This window comes from Eleutherodactylus coqui, chromosome 1, assembly GCF_035609145.1.
Source record: "Eleutherodactylus coqui strain aEleCoq1 chromosome 1, aEleCoq1.hap1, whole genome shotgun sequence".
NCBI lineage: Eukaryota > Metazoa > Chordata > Amphibia > Anura > Eleutherodactylidae > Eleutherodactylus > Eleutherodactylus coqui.
Window position 1 is genome coordinate 328,636,225 of NC_089837.1, and position 19,485 is coordinate 328,655,709.

General features: G+C 41.6%; 1 protein-coding gene across 1 annotated transcript in view; it reads left to right on the forward strand.

Moving 5' to 3' along the window:
* LOC136575971 (protein unc-45 homolog B) overlaps positions 1 to 10,338 on the forward strand; it is a 29,825-nt gene extending 19,487 nt beyond the window's left edge. Inside the window, exons 15-20 of the mRNA XM_066575120.1 lie at positions 4,463 to 4,529; positions 4,623 to 4,736; positions 5,630 to 5,745; positions 6,124 to 6,241; positions 8,718 to 8,876; positions 9,090 to 10,338. Coding sequence (XP_066431217.1) covers positions 4,463 to 4,529; positions 4,623 to 4,736; positions 5,630 to 5,745; positions 6,124 to 6,241; positions 8,718 to 8,876; positions 9,090 to 9,350 — 835 coding nt within the window. The 3' untranslated portion in view covers positions 9,351 to 10,338. The remainder of the gene's footprint in view (positions 1 to 4,462; positions 4,530 to 4,622; positions 4,737 to 5,629; positions 5,746 to 6,123; positions 6,242 to 8,717; positions 8,877 to 9,089) is intronic.
* The last annotated feature ends 9,147 nt before the right edge of the window (positions 10,339 to 19,485 follow it).

Genomic DNA, 19,485 nt, shown 5'->3' on the forward strand with positions numbered 1-19,485 from the left:
GACCTAGTTACAGACTTTTCAGGCAGTCTATGGGTCTCCGTGTTGTGAAGTTGGCCAATTATACTACAATTCACAGTGCTCTTAAAGAGAAGAGTGAGCCTCAGTCCTGGCTCTAATCTGAAAAGGAGAGGTAATTCTAGCTTCAAGGACCCAGAAAATCCAGAAAAGCTGATAACAAACCCACATGCTGTTTTTGAGGTGTCAGGTGGTAGTCCTGCACCCAGGGGCGTACCTAAAGGCTCAGGGGCCCGGGTGCAAAAGTTCAGCTCGGGGCCCCCCCACCCCGGGCCTCCACCCCACATGCCCCCGTACCCATACCTAGATCGTGCTGCATACATGATCTGCCCCTTGGCGTAATCTTTCCAAACATGACACATTTCCTGCACTACATGAAGATTTGTTTGTAGCCCCGCAGGCCACCCTCACACACACCGCTTTTTACCGCTATTAGCACAGCGCCCCGAGTGCCGTACTAACCGCGGTACAACACTCCCTTAGATTTCGATGAGGTTACTCAAATTTGCGCTCGAACACGGTGTTTCTAACGCTGTGATTTTCGAGAGCTGTCTGTTCTGTTCCTGCATTTTCGTGGTTTTTAACACACCTCATCACCCATCACAATGATGGGGTGCATTGAAGAGTGCTGTCAGACGCTGTAACCTGTGTTCAAAAACGCTGCTCGAAATTACGGTAAAAATGCCACGATTTTGAGCTGCGTTTTCTGAACACGTGTGCGAGCGGCCTCAGGGGGGGGGTCGTGTTTATGTTGCACTTTAGAACCACAATTAAGACACATAAAAACCTGCATGCAGTATTTAAAGACCGCGTACGGTATTAGGGTGACTGCCCACTACAGGTTTTTTTCACGACGAAATTTGCAGCGTTTCTTTTTTCTGCAGGGGTCTATGGGACTTGTAATGTTAAAATCACGATCGCGCAAAATCGCAAGTTATTTTAGCATTACAAGTCCCATAGACCCCTGCAGAAAAAAAACCGCTGCAAATTTCGCCGTGAAACAAAAATGTAGTGGGCGGTCACCAGCATGCAGTTTTGATGCGGTTTTTAATTGCGTGTAAAGGGTGCAAATAAATACAGTAAATCCAGGGAGAAGGAGAGGGAGAGAGAGATACACACACACACACACACAGATATACACACACACACACAGACACAGATATACACACACACACACACAGACACAGATATACACACACACACACAGATATACACACACACACACACACACACAGATATACACACACACACACAGATATACACACACACACACAGATATACACACACACACACACAGATATACACACACACACACAGATATACACACACACACAGATATACACACACACACACACAGATATACACACACACACACACACAGATACACACACACACACACAGATATACACACACACACACACACATACACACACACACACACACATATACACACACACACAGATACACACACACACACAGATATACACACACACAGATATACACACACACACAGATATACACACACACACAGATATACACAGATATACACACACACACACATATACACACACACAGATATACACAGATATATACACACACACACACACACATACACACACACACACAGATATACACACACACACAGATATACACACACACACACAGATATACACACACACAGATATACACACACACACAGATATACACACACACACATACACACACACACACACACAGATATACACACACACACACAGATATACACACACACACACAGATATACACGCACACACACAGATATACACGCACACACACACAGATATACACGCACACACAGATATACACACACACACACAGATATACACGCACACACACACACACAGATATACACACACACACACAGATATACACACACACACACAGATATACACACACACACACACAGATATACACACACACACACAGATATACACACACACACAGATATACACACACACACACACAGATATACACACACACACACAGATACACACACACACACACAGATACACACACACACACACAGATATACACACACACACACACACACACATACACACATATACACACACACACAGATACACACACACACACACAGATATACACACACACAGATATACACACACAGATATACACACACACACACAGATATACACAGATATACACACACACACACATATACACACACAGATATACACAGATATACACACACACACACACACACACAGATATACACACACACACACAGATATACACACACACACAGATATACACACACACACAGATATACACACACACACATACACACACACACACACAGATATACACACACACACACAGATATACACACACACACACACAGATATACACACACACACACAGATATACACGCACACACAGATATACACACACACACAGATATACACACACACACACACAGATATACACGCACACACAGATATATACACGCACACACAGATATACACACACACACACAGATATACACGCACACACACACAGATATACACGCACACACACACAGATATACACGCACACACATACAGATATACACGCACACACATACAGATATACACGCACACACATACAGATATACACGCACACACATACAGATATACACGCACACACATACACACACACACAGATATATACACACACACACACACAGATATACACACACACACACAGATATACACACACAGATATACACACACACACACAGATACACACTTACCCCAGGGCTCGGTCCACTTCTCCTCCATGTGACAGCAGCAGCAGGAGAGGTAAACTCAGAAGCTTCCCCGTTCATCAGGAAGCAGGGGGGGGGGGGCAGCACATGATCCCTGTACCCTCCCGTCTTATGTAACTTCCTCCCCTGCCGTCTCATGTGACCTCCTCCCTCCTCCCCTGCCGGCCCATGTAAGTACCTCCCTGCTTTTCCTCTCAGGCTGGCTGTTCTGACTGCCGCATCATGCGGGGGAAAGAACGGTCAGCCATTAATGCACTGAATGTGCATGGGGGTATGTCGGAGGGCGGCTCCGGGGCCCCCTGAGCTCATGGGCCGGGTCGCCATGGCGACCCCAGCACCCCCTGACGCTACGCCTATGCCTGCACCTCCATCAACTAGGAAGGTGAATATTAGAAAGTGGCCAGACAGGCCTAGCATTTTGTTTATGCTTTGTATTGGTGTGGAATGTCTTTGTTGCAAAGATTGAATTTTAAGAGCTAGCATGACCTGTAATTCGAAGTATATTTTGTATGTGCCACCCAACTTACTGAGGAAGATGGCAGTCCCAGTTAAATAATGGTTAATTTATCAGCATACCAGTTCCAAGTACTGGAAACTTTTCTTCTTTCATAAGAAATAGTCCAACTTAATGTAGTGACCTGTTTCTACACCAGATCTCAATTTGCCTGAAAATCTGTAGGATGGAACATCCTAAACACAAGAGAAATCCATAATCAGCCAACTCATACAACTGAATGAAGGATTTTAATTATTGTCATTACATTGTATAGATTTAAAATCAGTTGAACCCTTGATAAATCATAGCTCCAAGCAACCTTCAGGCTTGACTGAAGTTCAAGCGGGAGAAAATTTAGGCTTCACATGAGTTGAGCTCAACCTACTGCTACGCTGTGGAAATTTCCTGTAAACTGCTGTATAATTTCAGAATTTTTCCCTAAAGTCCAAGCATCCTAGATCTGGTATGCTGTTCTTCGACCTCTTTAACATGAAGATCTGGTTTACCTAAAGGGAAGCAGTGACTTTTTTTCCCGTACAGCACTGAGGTCCTGGGTTTGAATTAGACTACAGGTAACATGTATGACGTTTGTATGTATTTCCTATGTTTGCCTAGGTTTTTTCTGGGTACTCGTGATTGTGAGCCCCAATGGAGACAGGGACCGATGTGAGCAATGACAATCTCTGCTATCATTGAGGAATAGGTTTTGAGCTATATAAAGTAATAAAAAATCTCTTCACCTACAACGAACATTTTGTACATGTTTCTTACTGAATATGCAATTCGGGGAGATGGAATTCCCAGTCATTGTTACAAGACTTGTATAAAGAGTCTGGCTTTGGCTTGAATTAATGCTGCCTTCCAATAGGGGGCACTGTGGAGGTATTATTCCATCTCCCTTATTTGCATATTACCCAGAGGAGCATGAATGGCCTTTTGAGTCTCCTCACCCACCATCTAGGTGCTCTCCCTAAGGAGAAAAGATAGAGTTTCTTACTGAATACAAACAGTAAGCTTTGCAATTAATGGTTTTAAGCCAAATGCTCTGACTATTGAAAAACCATACGTGTGGATGCAAAATTCGTTTAAAAGTAAATGCTTTTTACTTACAATAATACAATAATTTGGGAATGTTTGTGTTTTAGGGTTTTCCTAGCATTGTGTGAAGATGCAAAGGACAGAGGAACGATTGTTGCACAAGGGGGAGGCAAGGTAAATGTTTTTATCTATAAAGTACATTGTGTAGTATAGCACTATATCTGTGCTGTTTTGGATCTGCTGTATGTTTATATTTTGCTTGGATAGGCCATGATTCCTCTAGCCCTGGAAGGTACAGAAGTGGGAAAAACGAAGGCGGCTTATGGTCTGGCTAAGATAGCAGCTGTATCAAACCCCGACATTGCATTCCCTGGAGAGCGGGTAGGTGATAAAGAACATAATTCCACTATCTTTATCCAGTTTGAAAGGTGATGTGTCATCAGAAAATGACCTATTATATAAACCACATTTTTGTGATGCACATATTTTAAAAACATTTTTGGTTTTTTTAAAAATATTTTTAGTCAAAGTAATATTTTTTAAGACATCCTAAAATCCTGAATTTTTCCCCCTGACCACAGAGCCTAATACTAGTCTGTCACGTCCTGATCTGTATCAATTATCCCCTTTAATATCACAGGTACGATTACACTGAAAGGTAAAACACATATATGTAGATAACACCTGGGCCACAGAAACAAAGGCTCCTATACAAAGTCAATGGCTCCCCTTCTGTCCATTGTCTAATGGCTTGTGAAGCTGCTGTAAATCATATCTCTAAATGTTCTTAAATGTAGCCCAGTAAGGATGTCCTCTGCAGTGTTTCAGAATAAGCACACTTAGAAGTTTGACTCGGAGCTGAGCTTTGAGTCACAGAGGTGGGCCACATCAGCCTCTTCCTGCCCACAGCTTGCAGAATGACAGATTTTTCCCTATACAAAAGCAGGGAGAGAGCCGTCATTCTGCATGCTATGGGCAGGGAGATGCTGGTGCGGCCCGGCTCCGTGACTCAAAGCTCAGCTCCAAGTCAAACTTTCAAGTGTGCTTATTCTGTGCATGAACCTGATGACAGAATTCTTTTACATTTTGTAACAAACCTTCAGCTGTAATAGGTGTTGAGTCTGGCACAGGTCATCAGTCACTGAATGTCACTCATTCACTACCAGATATCTTGACACAGAATATTGTTGTGTGAATAACATGATATATATTTTAGATACATCAGAATAAAGTTGTTAATAAAAAGATGTAAACCTGTGGTGGTATTACTTCAGGTATATGAAGTGGTGCGTCCTCTGGTCAGTCTCCTGAACACAGAGAAAGATGGTATGCAGAACTTTGAAGCACTCCATGGCCTGACCAATCTCTCGGGTAGAAGTGACAAATTAAGGTTTGTATTCTCAGTAGTAGATAACATATCATGATAACTGCACGTTATTAACATTTTTGCCTCGACTGGCCATACTACTTATTTACAAACACAATGCCTCCAACTAAGTAAGGGCAAGTTCACATCTCGTTATCGGCTCCATACAGAGGTGCCTTCGAACTTTACTGTTTAAAATCCCCAAAACAGCATCCCATAACAAGACTTGAATGGAACCTATCTTTTGCCACTAATGAAATATGTACATGCCCTAATATTGCCATATATGCCTCATAGTTACTGTATATATTTTTGTAGCTGATTTTCAAGGTCAAAGTAGATATATAGCAGATGTCTTATACAAGTATATGATTTTCTCATTGCCAATTTTTTATTACACAGACAAAAAATTATTAAGGAGAAAGCTCTCCCCGACATTGAGAATTACATGTTTGAGAATCATGAACAGATTCGACAAGCTGCTACAGAATTAATGTGTAACCTGGTGGTAAATAAAGAGGTAAGCGAATGTGATCCAGGCAGTACAGATAGTACTATAGTCATGAACTAAGGCTAATGAGTATAAGAAAAGGTCTTAAACTAACCTGTAGGTTCCTACACAATTCCTGATTTCCAGCAAATATTTACTGTGTTATGGGGTACAAGTTACAACAGGGTTCAGAAGTGCCCTAGCCAACTGATTGTATAGGGTCCAGATACAGTTACAAGAAAAAGTATGTTAATCCTTTGGAATAACCTTAATTTCTGGATCGATTACTAGTAAAACATTGCCTGATTGTTATCACAGCCACAATTTGTCTAATCGTGGCTAGATATACACTCAGGTCTTTAGCAATACTTTTGTAGCCCCATCCAGCTTCATGCATCTCTATAACACATCTTCTGAAAGTTGTTTACATCGAGGCATGGTTCACACTGTGCCTTTGTTTAATGGGCAAAGCCCCTGTGAAACCCATACTCCCGGTCTCATCCTGTTAATTGAAACACATTTTACAAATTTTTAATATATTTATTAATAACCTGGTAGAAGGATTGCAAAATATCAATATTTGCAGATGACACAAAACTATATAAAGACATTAACACAAGAGAAGACAAAATGCGGTTGCTAATGGAACTGGACAAGTTGGGGGCTTGGGCAGAAAAGTGGCAAATGAGGTCTAACACTGATAAATGTAAAGTTCTGCACATGGACAGGGGAAATACATGTTACCATTACACGCTAAATTGAAAAAAACTGGGGAAGGCTGACATGTAAAAGGACTTGGGGATTTTAGTTAACTGTAAATTTAACTGGAGTAACCAGTGTCAGGCAGCTGCTGCCAAAGCAAATAAGATCATAGGGTGGATCAAACGAGTCTAGGGGGCACATGATGAGAACATTGCTCTTCCTCTTTATAAATCACTGGTCAGACCAAACATGGAATATTGTGTACAGTTTGAGGCACCGGTACTCAAGAAAGATATATCAGATCTTGAGCAGTTACAAAAGGCAGGCAACTACAATATTTAGTGGAATGGGTGGACCACAATACCCACAAAGGTGATCAAAATTGGGGTTATTTAGTTTAGAAGAAACACGGCTAAGAAACGACCTAATAACTATGTATAAATATGTCAGTGAATAAGTCTTCTTTCACATGAGCGTATATCGGCAGCCGTTTTCACGGTCATGCGATATGCACTACCATCTGTAGTTTAAAGCTCCTGAACGGGCGCACAAATCTAACGTTTGTGCACCCGTTCACACGGCATGGGCCCCAGCGCATATATGCCGAGGCTACCATGCCGTCGCCCCTTTCCCCTCTCTCCCCTTCGTAGGTTCACCTCTGCTCTCCTCCCCACTCACTCTCTGCAATGGGGGGGGAGGGAGCGGAGCGTGGGTGGAGCCGGCCGGGCGCTTTTACGTCACGAGAACATAGCCATGTGATCTGATGCATTGGAATCCAATCCACGAGCTCACAGCGTATATTAGCTAGCCATGAAATCGGCCGGCCGATATATGCTAGTGGGAAAGAAGCCTAATACAGAGATCTCTTCAATGATCTGTTTATACCAAGGACTGTGACTGTAACAAGGGGGCGCCCTCTACATCTAGAGGAAAGAAGGTTTCTACACTGAAAATAGAAGGGGGTTCTTTACTGTAAGAGCAGGGAGACTATGGAACCCTCTGCCTAAGGATGCAGTGATGGCAAATTCAATAAAAGAGTTCAAGATAGGCCTGGACGTCTTTCTTCAGTGCTACAATATTATATTTTATAATCATTAATAACTTCAATGGTTGTTGATCCAGGGATTATTCCGATTGCCAGATTGGAGTCAGGAAGGAATTTTTTCCCCTAAATGAGGAAATTGTCTTCCACCTCACTGTGATTTTTATTGCCTTCTTCTGGATCAACATTGGGATGTAATAGGTTAAAGTGGATGGGCATATATCTTTTTTCAGTCTTACTATGTTAAATTACTGTAGCTTTTAGAGACATAATTAACATAGAGGTTCACTTATTTTTCTCTCTGCACTGTGGATATTTAAATGTGCTCAATAAGAGACATAAACGGTACAACTGTTTGTGTGTTATTAATTTAGTTAGATCATGTTGTCTGTAATTGGGACTTAGCAATCAGACCCCAATTTTATTAGTTATCAATGCAGAAATATGGGTTCATTTACTTTTGCTTTCAATTTTATTTCAAGTGCTGCCATGAATAGGATTATTCTGTTTCTATAGTTGGCTAATCTAGACAAGGTTCATTTTTAACCTATAAACACAATCAGTAATTCAAAATACTTTTATATTCTACACCTCACAGTTTTGGAGATAATGTTTTACTAAATGCACCGCTAATATCTGAAAAGTTTTTCACTCTGAATTTTTAGAATTTCTTTATTAGCTAAAAACTTCAAGTTATAAATTGTACAATGACAAATTATCTGGAAGATATTTAAATGAATCTGCTTTACTTTATTGTAATAGGTTCAGGAGAGGTTCGTGGCCGAAGGAAATGATCGTTTGAAATTGGTGATATTGCTTTGTGGAGAGGAGGATGAGGAAAAGCTACAAAGGGCAGCAGCTGGCGCACTGGCAGTTCTGACTGGTGCCCAGAAGCAGCTGTGCCATAAAATGACTGAAGTAGTAAGTACATCAGTAAAATACTTCTATTATTGTTTACTAGTATTATTAGTATAAAAGATTTTTTCTTTATATGACTTTTTGAACTCCACAACAAAACAGGTCTTTTGAGTTCACCCGTGTCTCAACATTTCATGCATGTATCATAGTCACAAACTATATTGGACAGGTTAAATGTTCTAATGGGTATTCAGACGTCTATTTATTTGTCCACAGACAACACAATGGCTGGAGATCCTGCAGAGACTTTGTCTGAATGAGGACTTGCAGGTTCAGCATCGAGGAGTTGTGATTGCCTATAACCTCATCTGCGCTGATAAAGAGCTAGCAAAGAAACTAGTAGAATCAGAGATGTTGGAGATCTTAACAGTCATTGGAAAACAGGAGAACAATCCCAGCAAACAACATATCATAGATGTGGCCAGAGAAGCACTCGTTAAATGTTTAGATCATGGGCTTATCAAACCTATGGCATGAATATAGGAAATCACACGTATGAAAGGTGCATTCTTTGTCCTACATACGACGTGTGTTAAAAATAATGTAAAGTAGATGTGTGTTACTAAATTGAGGCGCTACTCATTACTTATATTCTTGCTGAAAAGTTACTTTTTTTCATAGATTTTGAAAAACAAAACTGATGATAATAGTTTTCCTATAAGGCTGTGTCCTACCACTGTTTGCTTGTACTGTCATGGGAGCAGCAAATGGAATGCCAGATTAGTCCCATGATGGAAATGAAAGACACCAGAAGGACACTATTGACTATTTGGTCTCTGTCCTGCCCTCCAGCATTTTGTGATTGTTGCAGAATTTCGGATATGTGGCATGTTCAATCTGTTATACATTTCTTCCCTATTTATCACAATACAATAACCACAGTGCAAGTATAAACATATGGAACTGAAGCCTAAATGCTAACAAAACCTGAAATAGAGGTGCGACTTCCGTTAACAAGAATCTTCCACTTACCTCAAGTCCTACGCAAGGGGTTTTAGGTGGCTAGATTTGGGCTGCTCTTCTTTGGTGTCCTTACACAGGCCAACTTTACACCAACATTACTGATATGGTAGAAATCACAAAAAATAATTTGCAAACTAAATAAGAACTCTGCAACTTTAATGAGTCAAATGGATTGGTGCAATTATTTTGTTAATGGGAAAAAAAAATCACTGATGATTATTGTCTGCAGACCCATGAACAGCTAAAGAAGAAGAAAAAAAGTTGAAGCCTCTTACATCTATTAAATTGTAGTAAATTGACATATTTGCAAGGCGGTTAATAAATTATTCATATGGCTGGCTTGTTAAGTATATAGTATTTCATCTGTCACTGATTGCGGGACTGTTTATCTATGTATGTTTGGTTATTCTGCTTATATATTGCTGTTGGTTTGGATTAATTGGTGTTGGTAGTTCAGCATACTTTTTTAAAATTAATTTTATTAAATTATATTTTGTTTTTATAGAATGTATTCTTATTTATTTTGAGTGATTTCCAACATTCCAGAAAGAAAGCCAAAGAAAGTAGTATCATGTAGGCAAAAGACAAATAAGCAGCCTTACCAGGTTATAATAATATTGGAAACAACACAGGAAACCCTGGGAATAAAAGGGACAGGTTAAAAGAGAAAAAATGTCAGGGTTTATAATCACCCTATGGAGAAATTGTAGATAGGTCAGTGATGGCATCAGTATCTTAACAATCCATCTGCAGTAGTAGTAAGGCTGCATATATAGAGCACTCTTCATTTAAAGGGATGGGAGTACATTATTTAGCACTTAATTTTATGCCGATGAATCCCTTGTAGGACACCTAAGGTTCTTAACAGGGCTTAAAAATGTACAGTAAATTCTTCCCAACTTAGGCTGATGTTGGTATTTTGTGTCTATCCAGACACTGGGTTTTCACTATATATTAATAATTATCAAGATTTAATTGTACACTGTATAGATAGTATTTAGCTGTACAGACATGTTAATTGTATTCTATTATGTACTACGGAAATGAGGCATAGGTTATATACCGCATATTCGACTTTATGTGTCCAAACACCTATGTACGGTCTAGTTATGAGCATATGCCCAACACAATCTTCTGGTCTGGAAAGAAATAACAAATATCAGGCAGTATGTAAACATCTAAACACTGACTTTCGAAATTGAATTTCCTTTTACAATTTTAAGGTTACTACTTCAAATCTAAAAGTTAGCAAAATTGTCCAAAGGTTACTGAATGATAAAGTCAAATTAAAATATGCTACGACAAGGAGTATGTTATGAGGCTGTGTAGAATAGTGTTGCACTGGGGTTCCTAGGGCCCATCAGTAAAATTCCTTCTGGGGGCCTATTGTTCAGGTACAGTACATGCAAATGTAATCTGATTCACGTCCCTGTCTCCACAGACATATACGGAAAATGTGCTGGGTGGAAATTGCTGGGCTCCTGTTCACCTAATAGGTAATGATTCCAGAGGTGACATTTATGGCATATCCTACAATAACCACAGCATGGCCAAAAAGTGCACTGACACACAGTTTATTGCAAAACCATGAGCCCCATGAACAGGCAATTTGGAAGCTGATCCGGCGTGCAGTAAAACTGCTTGTCAGCGTGTTTTTTGCGTGAGCACACCCTTTACGAGGTTCCTTGTGAAATGAAATCTGTGGACATAGTACGCACACAGCATCTTGGATGGCCTAGTATCTGTATAGACTGCAGCTAATCTCCTGGCCAGGACCACTTGGAAATTTACCTGTTCCTCTGTGGGCCAGTCCAAGCCTGCTGCAGAAAGTAAGCTAGGTACAACCTGTTGTAGCCTAGCTAGTAACTAGAGTACCCATTAAGTAGTTAATGTAACAAAATGTAATAAGTATTATATTCAGGTCAGTGGCTAGCACATTCATTCAAGCATGCAGGTTTATGCTGGAGTTGGTGAAATATTGGTTGGCCAACATGTAAGAGAGGTTCCCTAAAACAACACAGACATTGCAGTTGAAAAGAAAGTTTCATTAACAAGTGGTGCAACCTTTCAGAGCAGTCCTTAACTTGGGGTTAAGGATCTTGATTTCTGCAGGAGTTCCCACCAAGTCAGATTTTGTCAAAGTGGCTGTTGGCTCACATCCTGTTCGACCCTGCCACTAAAACTTTCTGAGAGGCTACCCTCTGACACAGCCTGCCTTGTCCATGCACGGGGTAGTACTAGTCACTTAGTGGAGAGAGTGACTAGAAAAATGGCTGGGGTGAGGTGTGACATTTTTGCGCAATAAAACACAAAATCACTGAGTTGGGAGACCCGGGACAGCAGACTGGAAGTCTGTTTTTCGATTTGTTTTTCTTGCACTGCCCTTAAAACCTAACCTTTATTAATCTAAATATAAAACATATGGGCTATATAATAACAGATAAACAAGCAATTAGTGTCCCTAGGTGCAATAGCCAGGATACATGCAGTACCCTTCTATAATAGCCCACTAGTGAGAGGACCAAAGATAAGTGCACTGGACCAAAATATAATAAATCCCAGCACAGTACACTGAACGGAAGGTGATTTAGCCTCTCTTAGGATGCATAGTGCACCCAATCCTCAATGTCATCAGAAGATGTGGAGAGAGAAGAAGTTGATGATCCTCAAGATAGACCCACTATTCAAAGGACAAGAGGTGGGTACGCTGGACCAGAGTAAAGATATCTCCTGGTCCAATATACTTCTAGAAAAAGGTGTGACTGTGCTCCTAATAAGAATGCCTTGTGCATCCAGTAAAATAATATACGAGGGGCAGAGTGAAAGTCAGTATCCACCTACACACTCGTCCTATTTCTGACTTTCATCCAAGAATCTAGTTGAGTCACCACAGTAAAGGAGTTCCCTACACTAGAGATGGAGAGTGGTACTTTAACCCCTTAATGACACGGCCTATTTTGGCGTTGAGGACCAAACGATTTTTGGTATATTTTCATCTCCATTTTTCAGCAGCCATAACTTATTTATTTTTCTGTCGATGCAGCCGTATAAGGGCTTGTTTTTTGCATGGCGAACTGTAGTTTTTATTGGTACCATTTTTGGGTACATAGACTACATTGTAAAACTTTTATTATTATTTTTATGATCGTAGGGAGAGAAAATGCATCAATTCTGCCATAGATTTGGGGGTTTTTTTTAGAGCGTTAATTATGCAGCATAAATGACACACTGCATTTTTTTTCTGTGGGTCGATACAGTTACAACGATACCAAAATTCTTATATTTTTTTAGGTTTTTCCACTTTTCCACATTAAAAGCCCTTTTTTTGGAAATAATTTTTTTTTTCTAAACTCACTGCATTCAGAGTCCTGTAACTTTTTTATTTTTCCATGGACAACACTCTGTGAGGGCTTATTTTTGCAAAACGTGCTGTAGTTTTTATTGGTACCATTTGGGGGTACATACGTGGTTTTTTTTATCACTTTTATTGCGTTTTTTTGGTATGCAAAATGCTAAAAATTAGCATTTTGCCTCTTTTTTTCGCCTTTTTTTAAACGCTTTTTGCCGTGCAGGATAAAGTGCATGTTCAATGTATTGTACGTGTCGTTACGAACACGTCAATACCAAATATGTGGGATTTTTTTAATGCGAATATAAGAAAAAGCATTTTTTAACTTTTTTTTTTTTTTTACATTTTTATTTTTTGATCTTTATTTTTCTCTTTTTTTTACAACATCTATGTCTCTCTGAAGAACTTTCACCACAGCACTGCAGATCGCTGCGATAAGGCATGGCAGGACTTCTCTCCTGCCATACCTTATCGCTTATTACAGCGATCTTAGGCTATGGCAATAAAGGATGCCGGTATCCGGCGTTCTGTTGCCATAGCAACCAGCCGGGCTCTTGCAATGTTATCGCGAGAGCCAGCTGGTTGTGACAGAGGGAACCCTTACGGGGGTTAACGGCGGGTGGCAACTCTGATGCCCCCCACCGTCGCAGCGGGACGCCGGCTATCACTGACAGCCGGATCCCGCTGCGGGATAGCGCGAGATCTACTATGATCTCGCGCTATCCCTATGACGCAAGGGTAGGTCATTTTGCGGGAAGTACCCTTACGTCATGGGGCGGGAAGGGGTTAATGCTTAAGGTCCAACTCGAAGAAATTACTTTATTGTAAATTTTGATGATCAACGGTTCAATGTGTTTCTGTCACACACGACTTCATCAGAAAACATGTTCTCTAGAGAAATACTAATAATAAACTACCACTACATTAGACCAAATGATAAACCCTTAGATGTATCAGAATCTATTCTCTGAGGGCACAATCACCCCGGAGCACTAAGGGCCAGAGCCCAATCCTCCCAAGCCCTCGCTTGGAGGTGGGAGGATGTGGCTGCACAGAGCAGCCGTCAGCTGCCCAGAGCAGCCGTCAGCTGCCCTGACAGCAAAGCTGCAAGCTGCAGTACTCTGTGCTGTGGCATTGTTCTGTTACCCCACAAGATATTTAGCGAAAGGGTGCTTTTGACACAGTGCACTGAGCAAGCTATGAGGGCCTACCTTCCTTACATATTTCCAACATGTTCGGTACCATAATGGAGGTAACGCGTGTTTGAATATGTTGAGGTTATCTGCAGATCTGCGGGAGTATGTGAATTCTTTGTAGCAGTCTCCCTAGTTGTAGTCCCTGCAGCTTTGTTCTCTTAGTGACATTGGTTCTGGCGCATTATGGAGCTACGCTTCTCAAACACCGGCTGTCTTCTTTCTTTTGCAACTGTCCCTCCCTAACAGGCAAATTCTCCAGGGCACATCTGACATGGCTCCCCAAGCCAACTCCTTACCCCTTTGGCAGCCCTTCTGATTTTTCTTTTGGGGGTTAAATCTCCCACTTTATCGTCTCACTCCTTACCCACGTTGCCAATCTCGGCCCATGCCCGTCAGCATTAGGTTTCCTCATCAGTATCTCTGGTTCTGATTTTGGTACTTCATTTATGTTTTTTTATCCTCCATCCTCACAGACATTGAATTTGGAGCATGGGAATCTTTGGGCATAAGGAAAATTACTTAGTTACATGAATATACTGTGGGGGGTCAAACAGACCATTCAGCTAATGCTGTCTGCTTCCGAATTAGTTTTAGATGTGAGTATTCAGACGACGCAAATAGACAGCCACATGCACCATGGGATTGTCATAAGCGAAGTGAAGTTTATTCAGAGTTACAGAAGTTATAGAAGAAGTTTGCTGACGTAATGATTTAATTACTGCGCATGCCCGGAGTCGCTGGACACCTGGATATTCTTAAATGAACAATACATCTTTCAAAGACGTCTCCTACATAAACAATATATCAACGCTCGGGGACAGTTGTATCAAACCAGAATATGTCTTTGGAACAAGATTCTCGGAACATGAACAGAATCACATGTGAAAGGACAGATAAGACAAGTTTCAGGGTCACATAGCGCGAACAGGACAGATAAGGAGTAAGTTTGGAAAAAGAAATTAAATGTATTTTTCTTAATAATTCTAAGACGAGGGAAAATCTAGAATTAACCCCTCACATTCCCCCATTTTGGACATGGAGTCAAGACAAGTACGACTCCTAGTCCATAAACACGTAATTCATATAGGCGCAGAGAAAACTTTTTCAGTACATTTAGAAATACATGAAATTATAACCTTAATTGCTATATAAATGCATGATAAAATCATCACAACTTGTAATATACTTTGTAGGATCCCCATAAACCAACCTCCTAAACCAAAGAACCAATTGGCAGGGTTCAAAGAACTAAATATGCTACCCCACCAGCTATCCCTGGTTTCTGAGTTTCCATTTGTCCATACAAGCAGTTCTTTCGATGGAACAGGAACAGCCAGGAAAGGAAAACTAGTGGCGGTTACTGGTGCGTGTGTACAAGTCCAACAGTCCTTCACCTATGAGGTGTTTAGTCCATCTACCAGTATTTGGTGGTGTCTAACAAAGTGGTTCTGGGCATTGTCATTTTGCACCCTCTCACAAGGGCGAAGTACGGAGTGAGGAGTCCAAAGAGTCCATCAATAAACGAAATGTCCTTCATTTTTCTTCTCCCATGGCTTGAGGGCCGCTGCCTTTGCTGTGTGGTCTGTGATGGCGTTGCCTCTTGTTTCTCTGTTGTAGGAATTGGTGTGAGCTTTCCAGTTTGTCAGGTAGAAGTAAGTAGGGCCTCTGTGAGACTCTGCACCGCTGCACCATTCTTAATTGGCTGTCCTACTGAGATAACAAGCTGTCTGGCCTTCCACGTTAGGCCGTAATCATGAGCTATGCCGAATGCATACCGGGAGTCAGTGTAAATGTTTGCCGTCTTGCCTTTTGCCACTTTTTACGCCTCAGTGAGGGCCTATAATTCCGCTTCCTGTCCTGAGACATGCGGAGGCATTCTGCTTTTAGGACATCTTGTTGTGTGACCACTGTAAAACCTGTTACAAACCTTCCCTCGTTATTTAGGTATCTAGATCCATCCACAAACAGCTCAAACTGGGGGTTCTGCAGGGGCTTGTCTGTGACACGCGCAAACCCAGCCGTTTCCTGGGCCATGAGGGCCGCACAGTCATGCTGGTTTCCGATGTCAAATGCCTCCTGTTCGTCAGTCAGGGAGTTGTAAAACAACTGATCCCCTGTACTTACTCCCCCATTTTGAATCTACGTCACCTAATGGAAGTAAGGTGGCTAGATTCAAGGTGGTGCACCTTTTGGCTTGAGATGTTCGAGGAGGAATGCACTGCTAGATCTATTGTATCTGTCTGGTAAGAGACAGATGTCTGCGGCTTACCTGAGTCAGGATACCATGTATGTCATGTGGGGTGTAGATCACCATGGTGTGATCTAGGACAACGTTAGAACTTTTGTCCAGTAGTGCCTGGACTGCTAGAACCGCTCGGACGCATGATAGAGACCCTCTAGCCACCGCGTCAAGATGGGCACTGTAGTATGCTACAGGTCGTTTTTTTTTTGTCATAATGCATTTGTGTCAGTACAGCGGTGGCGTATCCCGCCCTCTCAGTGACGTACATTAGGAAAGGTTTGTCATAGTCTGGCAGCCCCAGTGCAGGTGCACTGGTTATCTGTACTTTCAGCTGATGGAAGGCTGACTCAGCCTGCGGGGTCAGGGCAAATGGCCGTGAACCCAAACAGTCATACAGAGGCTGCATGGTCATGGAGGCAGAGCGTATCCACGGCCGACAGTAAGAAACCAGTCCCAAAAAGGTACGCAACTGAGCATGGGAGGTGGGAAGTTGCATGTCACTTACCATCTCCGTGCGCTCTGGCGTCAGGTGTTTGGTACCTGGACCAAGGCAGTGGCCTAGGAACGCTACGTGAGATTTGCAGAACTGAAGTTTGTCTTTGCTGGCTTTACAGCCATTCTACTCTGATGGAAGAAACACAAAAGGCTTAGTGATGCATCGAGGCAGCTTGTCGGGTCAGAAGCACATAAAAAGTAAGTCATCAACATATTACAAGAGGGCGGTGCCTTCGGGAATTGGCCAGGCCTCTAATATCAGTTTCATGAATCTGGTGAACTGGTTTTGGGCTATTCTGTGCCCCTTATGGCAGCACTGTCCAACAGTACTGCTTTCCTCTGAAAATAAATGCAAACAATTACTGACAGTCTGGCTGGCCCTTTAAACTCTTTCTGTTAATGGGGAACAAAAGGGGTATTGGCTGGGAAGACACATTCCTTAAGGGCTTTAAGTTAACATAAAGAAAAGACGGTGTCTGCCATTGCATCTTCCTGGGCATGTGCCAGGGGGTATTGATGGACAAAGGGGGCTAAGAGCTTGTTCCTCTGCGTGCATAAGAATGAGGACAGGGAGAGGTGTCGCTTGGTCTGCTGCCATCCAACAGAAGGTCGGCTGACTTTCAGACCCGGGGTGTATACGAGCCTCACCGGACGGGTGAAGTTTGATACAACATCCCAAGGGTCCCATCACGTCAGTTCCCAATATGCTTTCAGGACCTTCCAGCACAAGGAAGCGCGTGAGGCATCGCGACCCTTTGAACGTAACCTCTAGGGGTTCAGTTTCTGCCAACTGATTTGGCACTCCTGAAACCCCTTGCACCGATTACCGCTAAACAATCAGGCTGGTATTCTATTTCAAATAGATCATAACCTTGTTGCAAGAAGGAAAAAAAAAAAAAAAAATTAAAAATTTTTTAAAAATAGCTGACCTGCAATACCTAGATCACCTATATCTTCCCTCCCCCCCTTTGAACTAGGGTACATAATTGGAAGAGTAACCGGGTTCAAGGTAGTAGCAACAGTGAAAAGAATGACAAGAGCACATTGTAGCTGGATTTGACGGGCCAGAAATAAGTGCTTGGGTTGCACTTGCGTGTATATGCTCCGGGTGTCATGGGGGGTGAGGACCACTAGGGGGTAGTTCAATACTAACTCCGAAGATTTGTCAACCATTGCCTGTACTGCTGCCACCGCACAAACACATGAGGGAGCTCCTCGAGCCACTGGATACAGCTTCATGGAGTAGCATCCAGGTGGCCGTGGGTGTCCTCCGTGCCTTTGTGTCAATACTGTCGTCCTCTGGCCAGAAAATTCAGTACAGAAAAGAATAAAGGATAAAGTGTAAAAGGGTGAGAAATGAGCTTCAGGGGTGAGAGAGAGAAAAGAATGATTGAAAGACAGTCATAGAGTAGTTGCATAAGAGCGGAAACAGAGTGGACCCATGGCCGGCAGTATGAAAACAAGGCCCAGAAAGGTGCGGAGTTTGGCAGCAGGTGTAAGTAGAGGTATGGCCGTTTGCACATTTCTTCTAAAGAACATTCTCTCAGAGACAGTATAATTGTGGCTTGTTGGCAGACTTCCAAATTATCAGCACACAGCGCCTACATCACACATTTTACATTCATTACAGTCTGAACACGGGTCATTAACTCTCATCCGTTCATGCAGTCAAGTCTCATTCAAATGTTAGTAAGAGTTCACACAGGACGTAACGCGTATGATGCAACTGTCTTCATCTTGCAAACAAATGCATTCAATCACTCCCACCTCCCCCTGGAATCAGTCAAACTTTAACTGTTTGTCCAAAAAAGAAAAAAAGGAACACATTTTGCAATCATGCACAAGTCCAACCAATTACAGAACTGACATTTACATAAAAAGCAAAAATATACCTCAAAATCCCTATATATTTTCTATTTTTAAGACAATTAATTCACGTAATTCATTACAAGTTTCTTATTTTATTAACGTCTTTCTTTCTATGACCTTAAATTTTTATATATCTCTATGGAACAGAACAATAACTAAAATTTTTGGAAAACAGCCAGAACATCCAGACTTCAAACAACACCAATCATTAGCAACAACAAGAGGTATATTTCTCTGCACAGACTATCAAACCCGGACGGCAGAGGAATAGTTAAACACATAAAAAAAAGGACAAAGAAGACTAAAACGTCTAACAAAGATTAGATTACATAACATCAAGACATACAAGACAAACAATAATGGTTATTTGTCACATAATTGTCCACAGATTCTGCATGAACTTGCTTTATGTCCCAAAGGAACACAAACTATAAAAGAATTCCCTTTCTCTGATAACTGCCGTATCTACACGTGCCTCAATCCATTTATCTAACATAC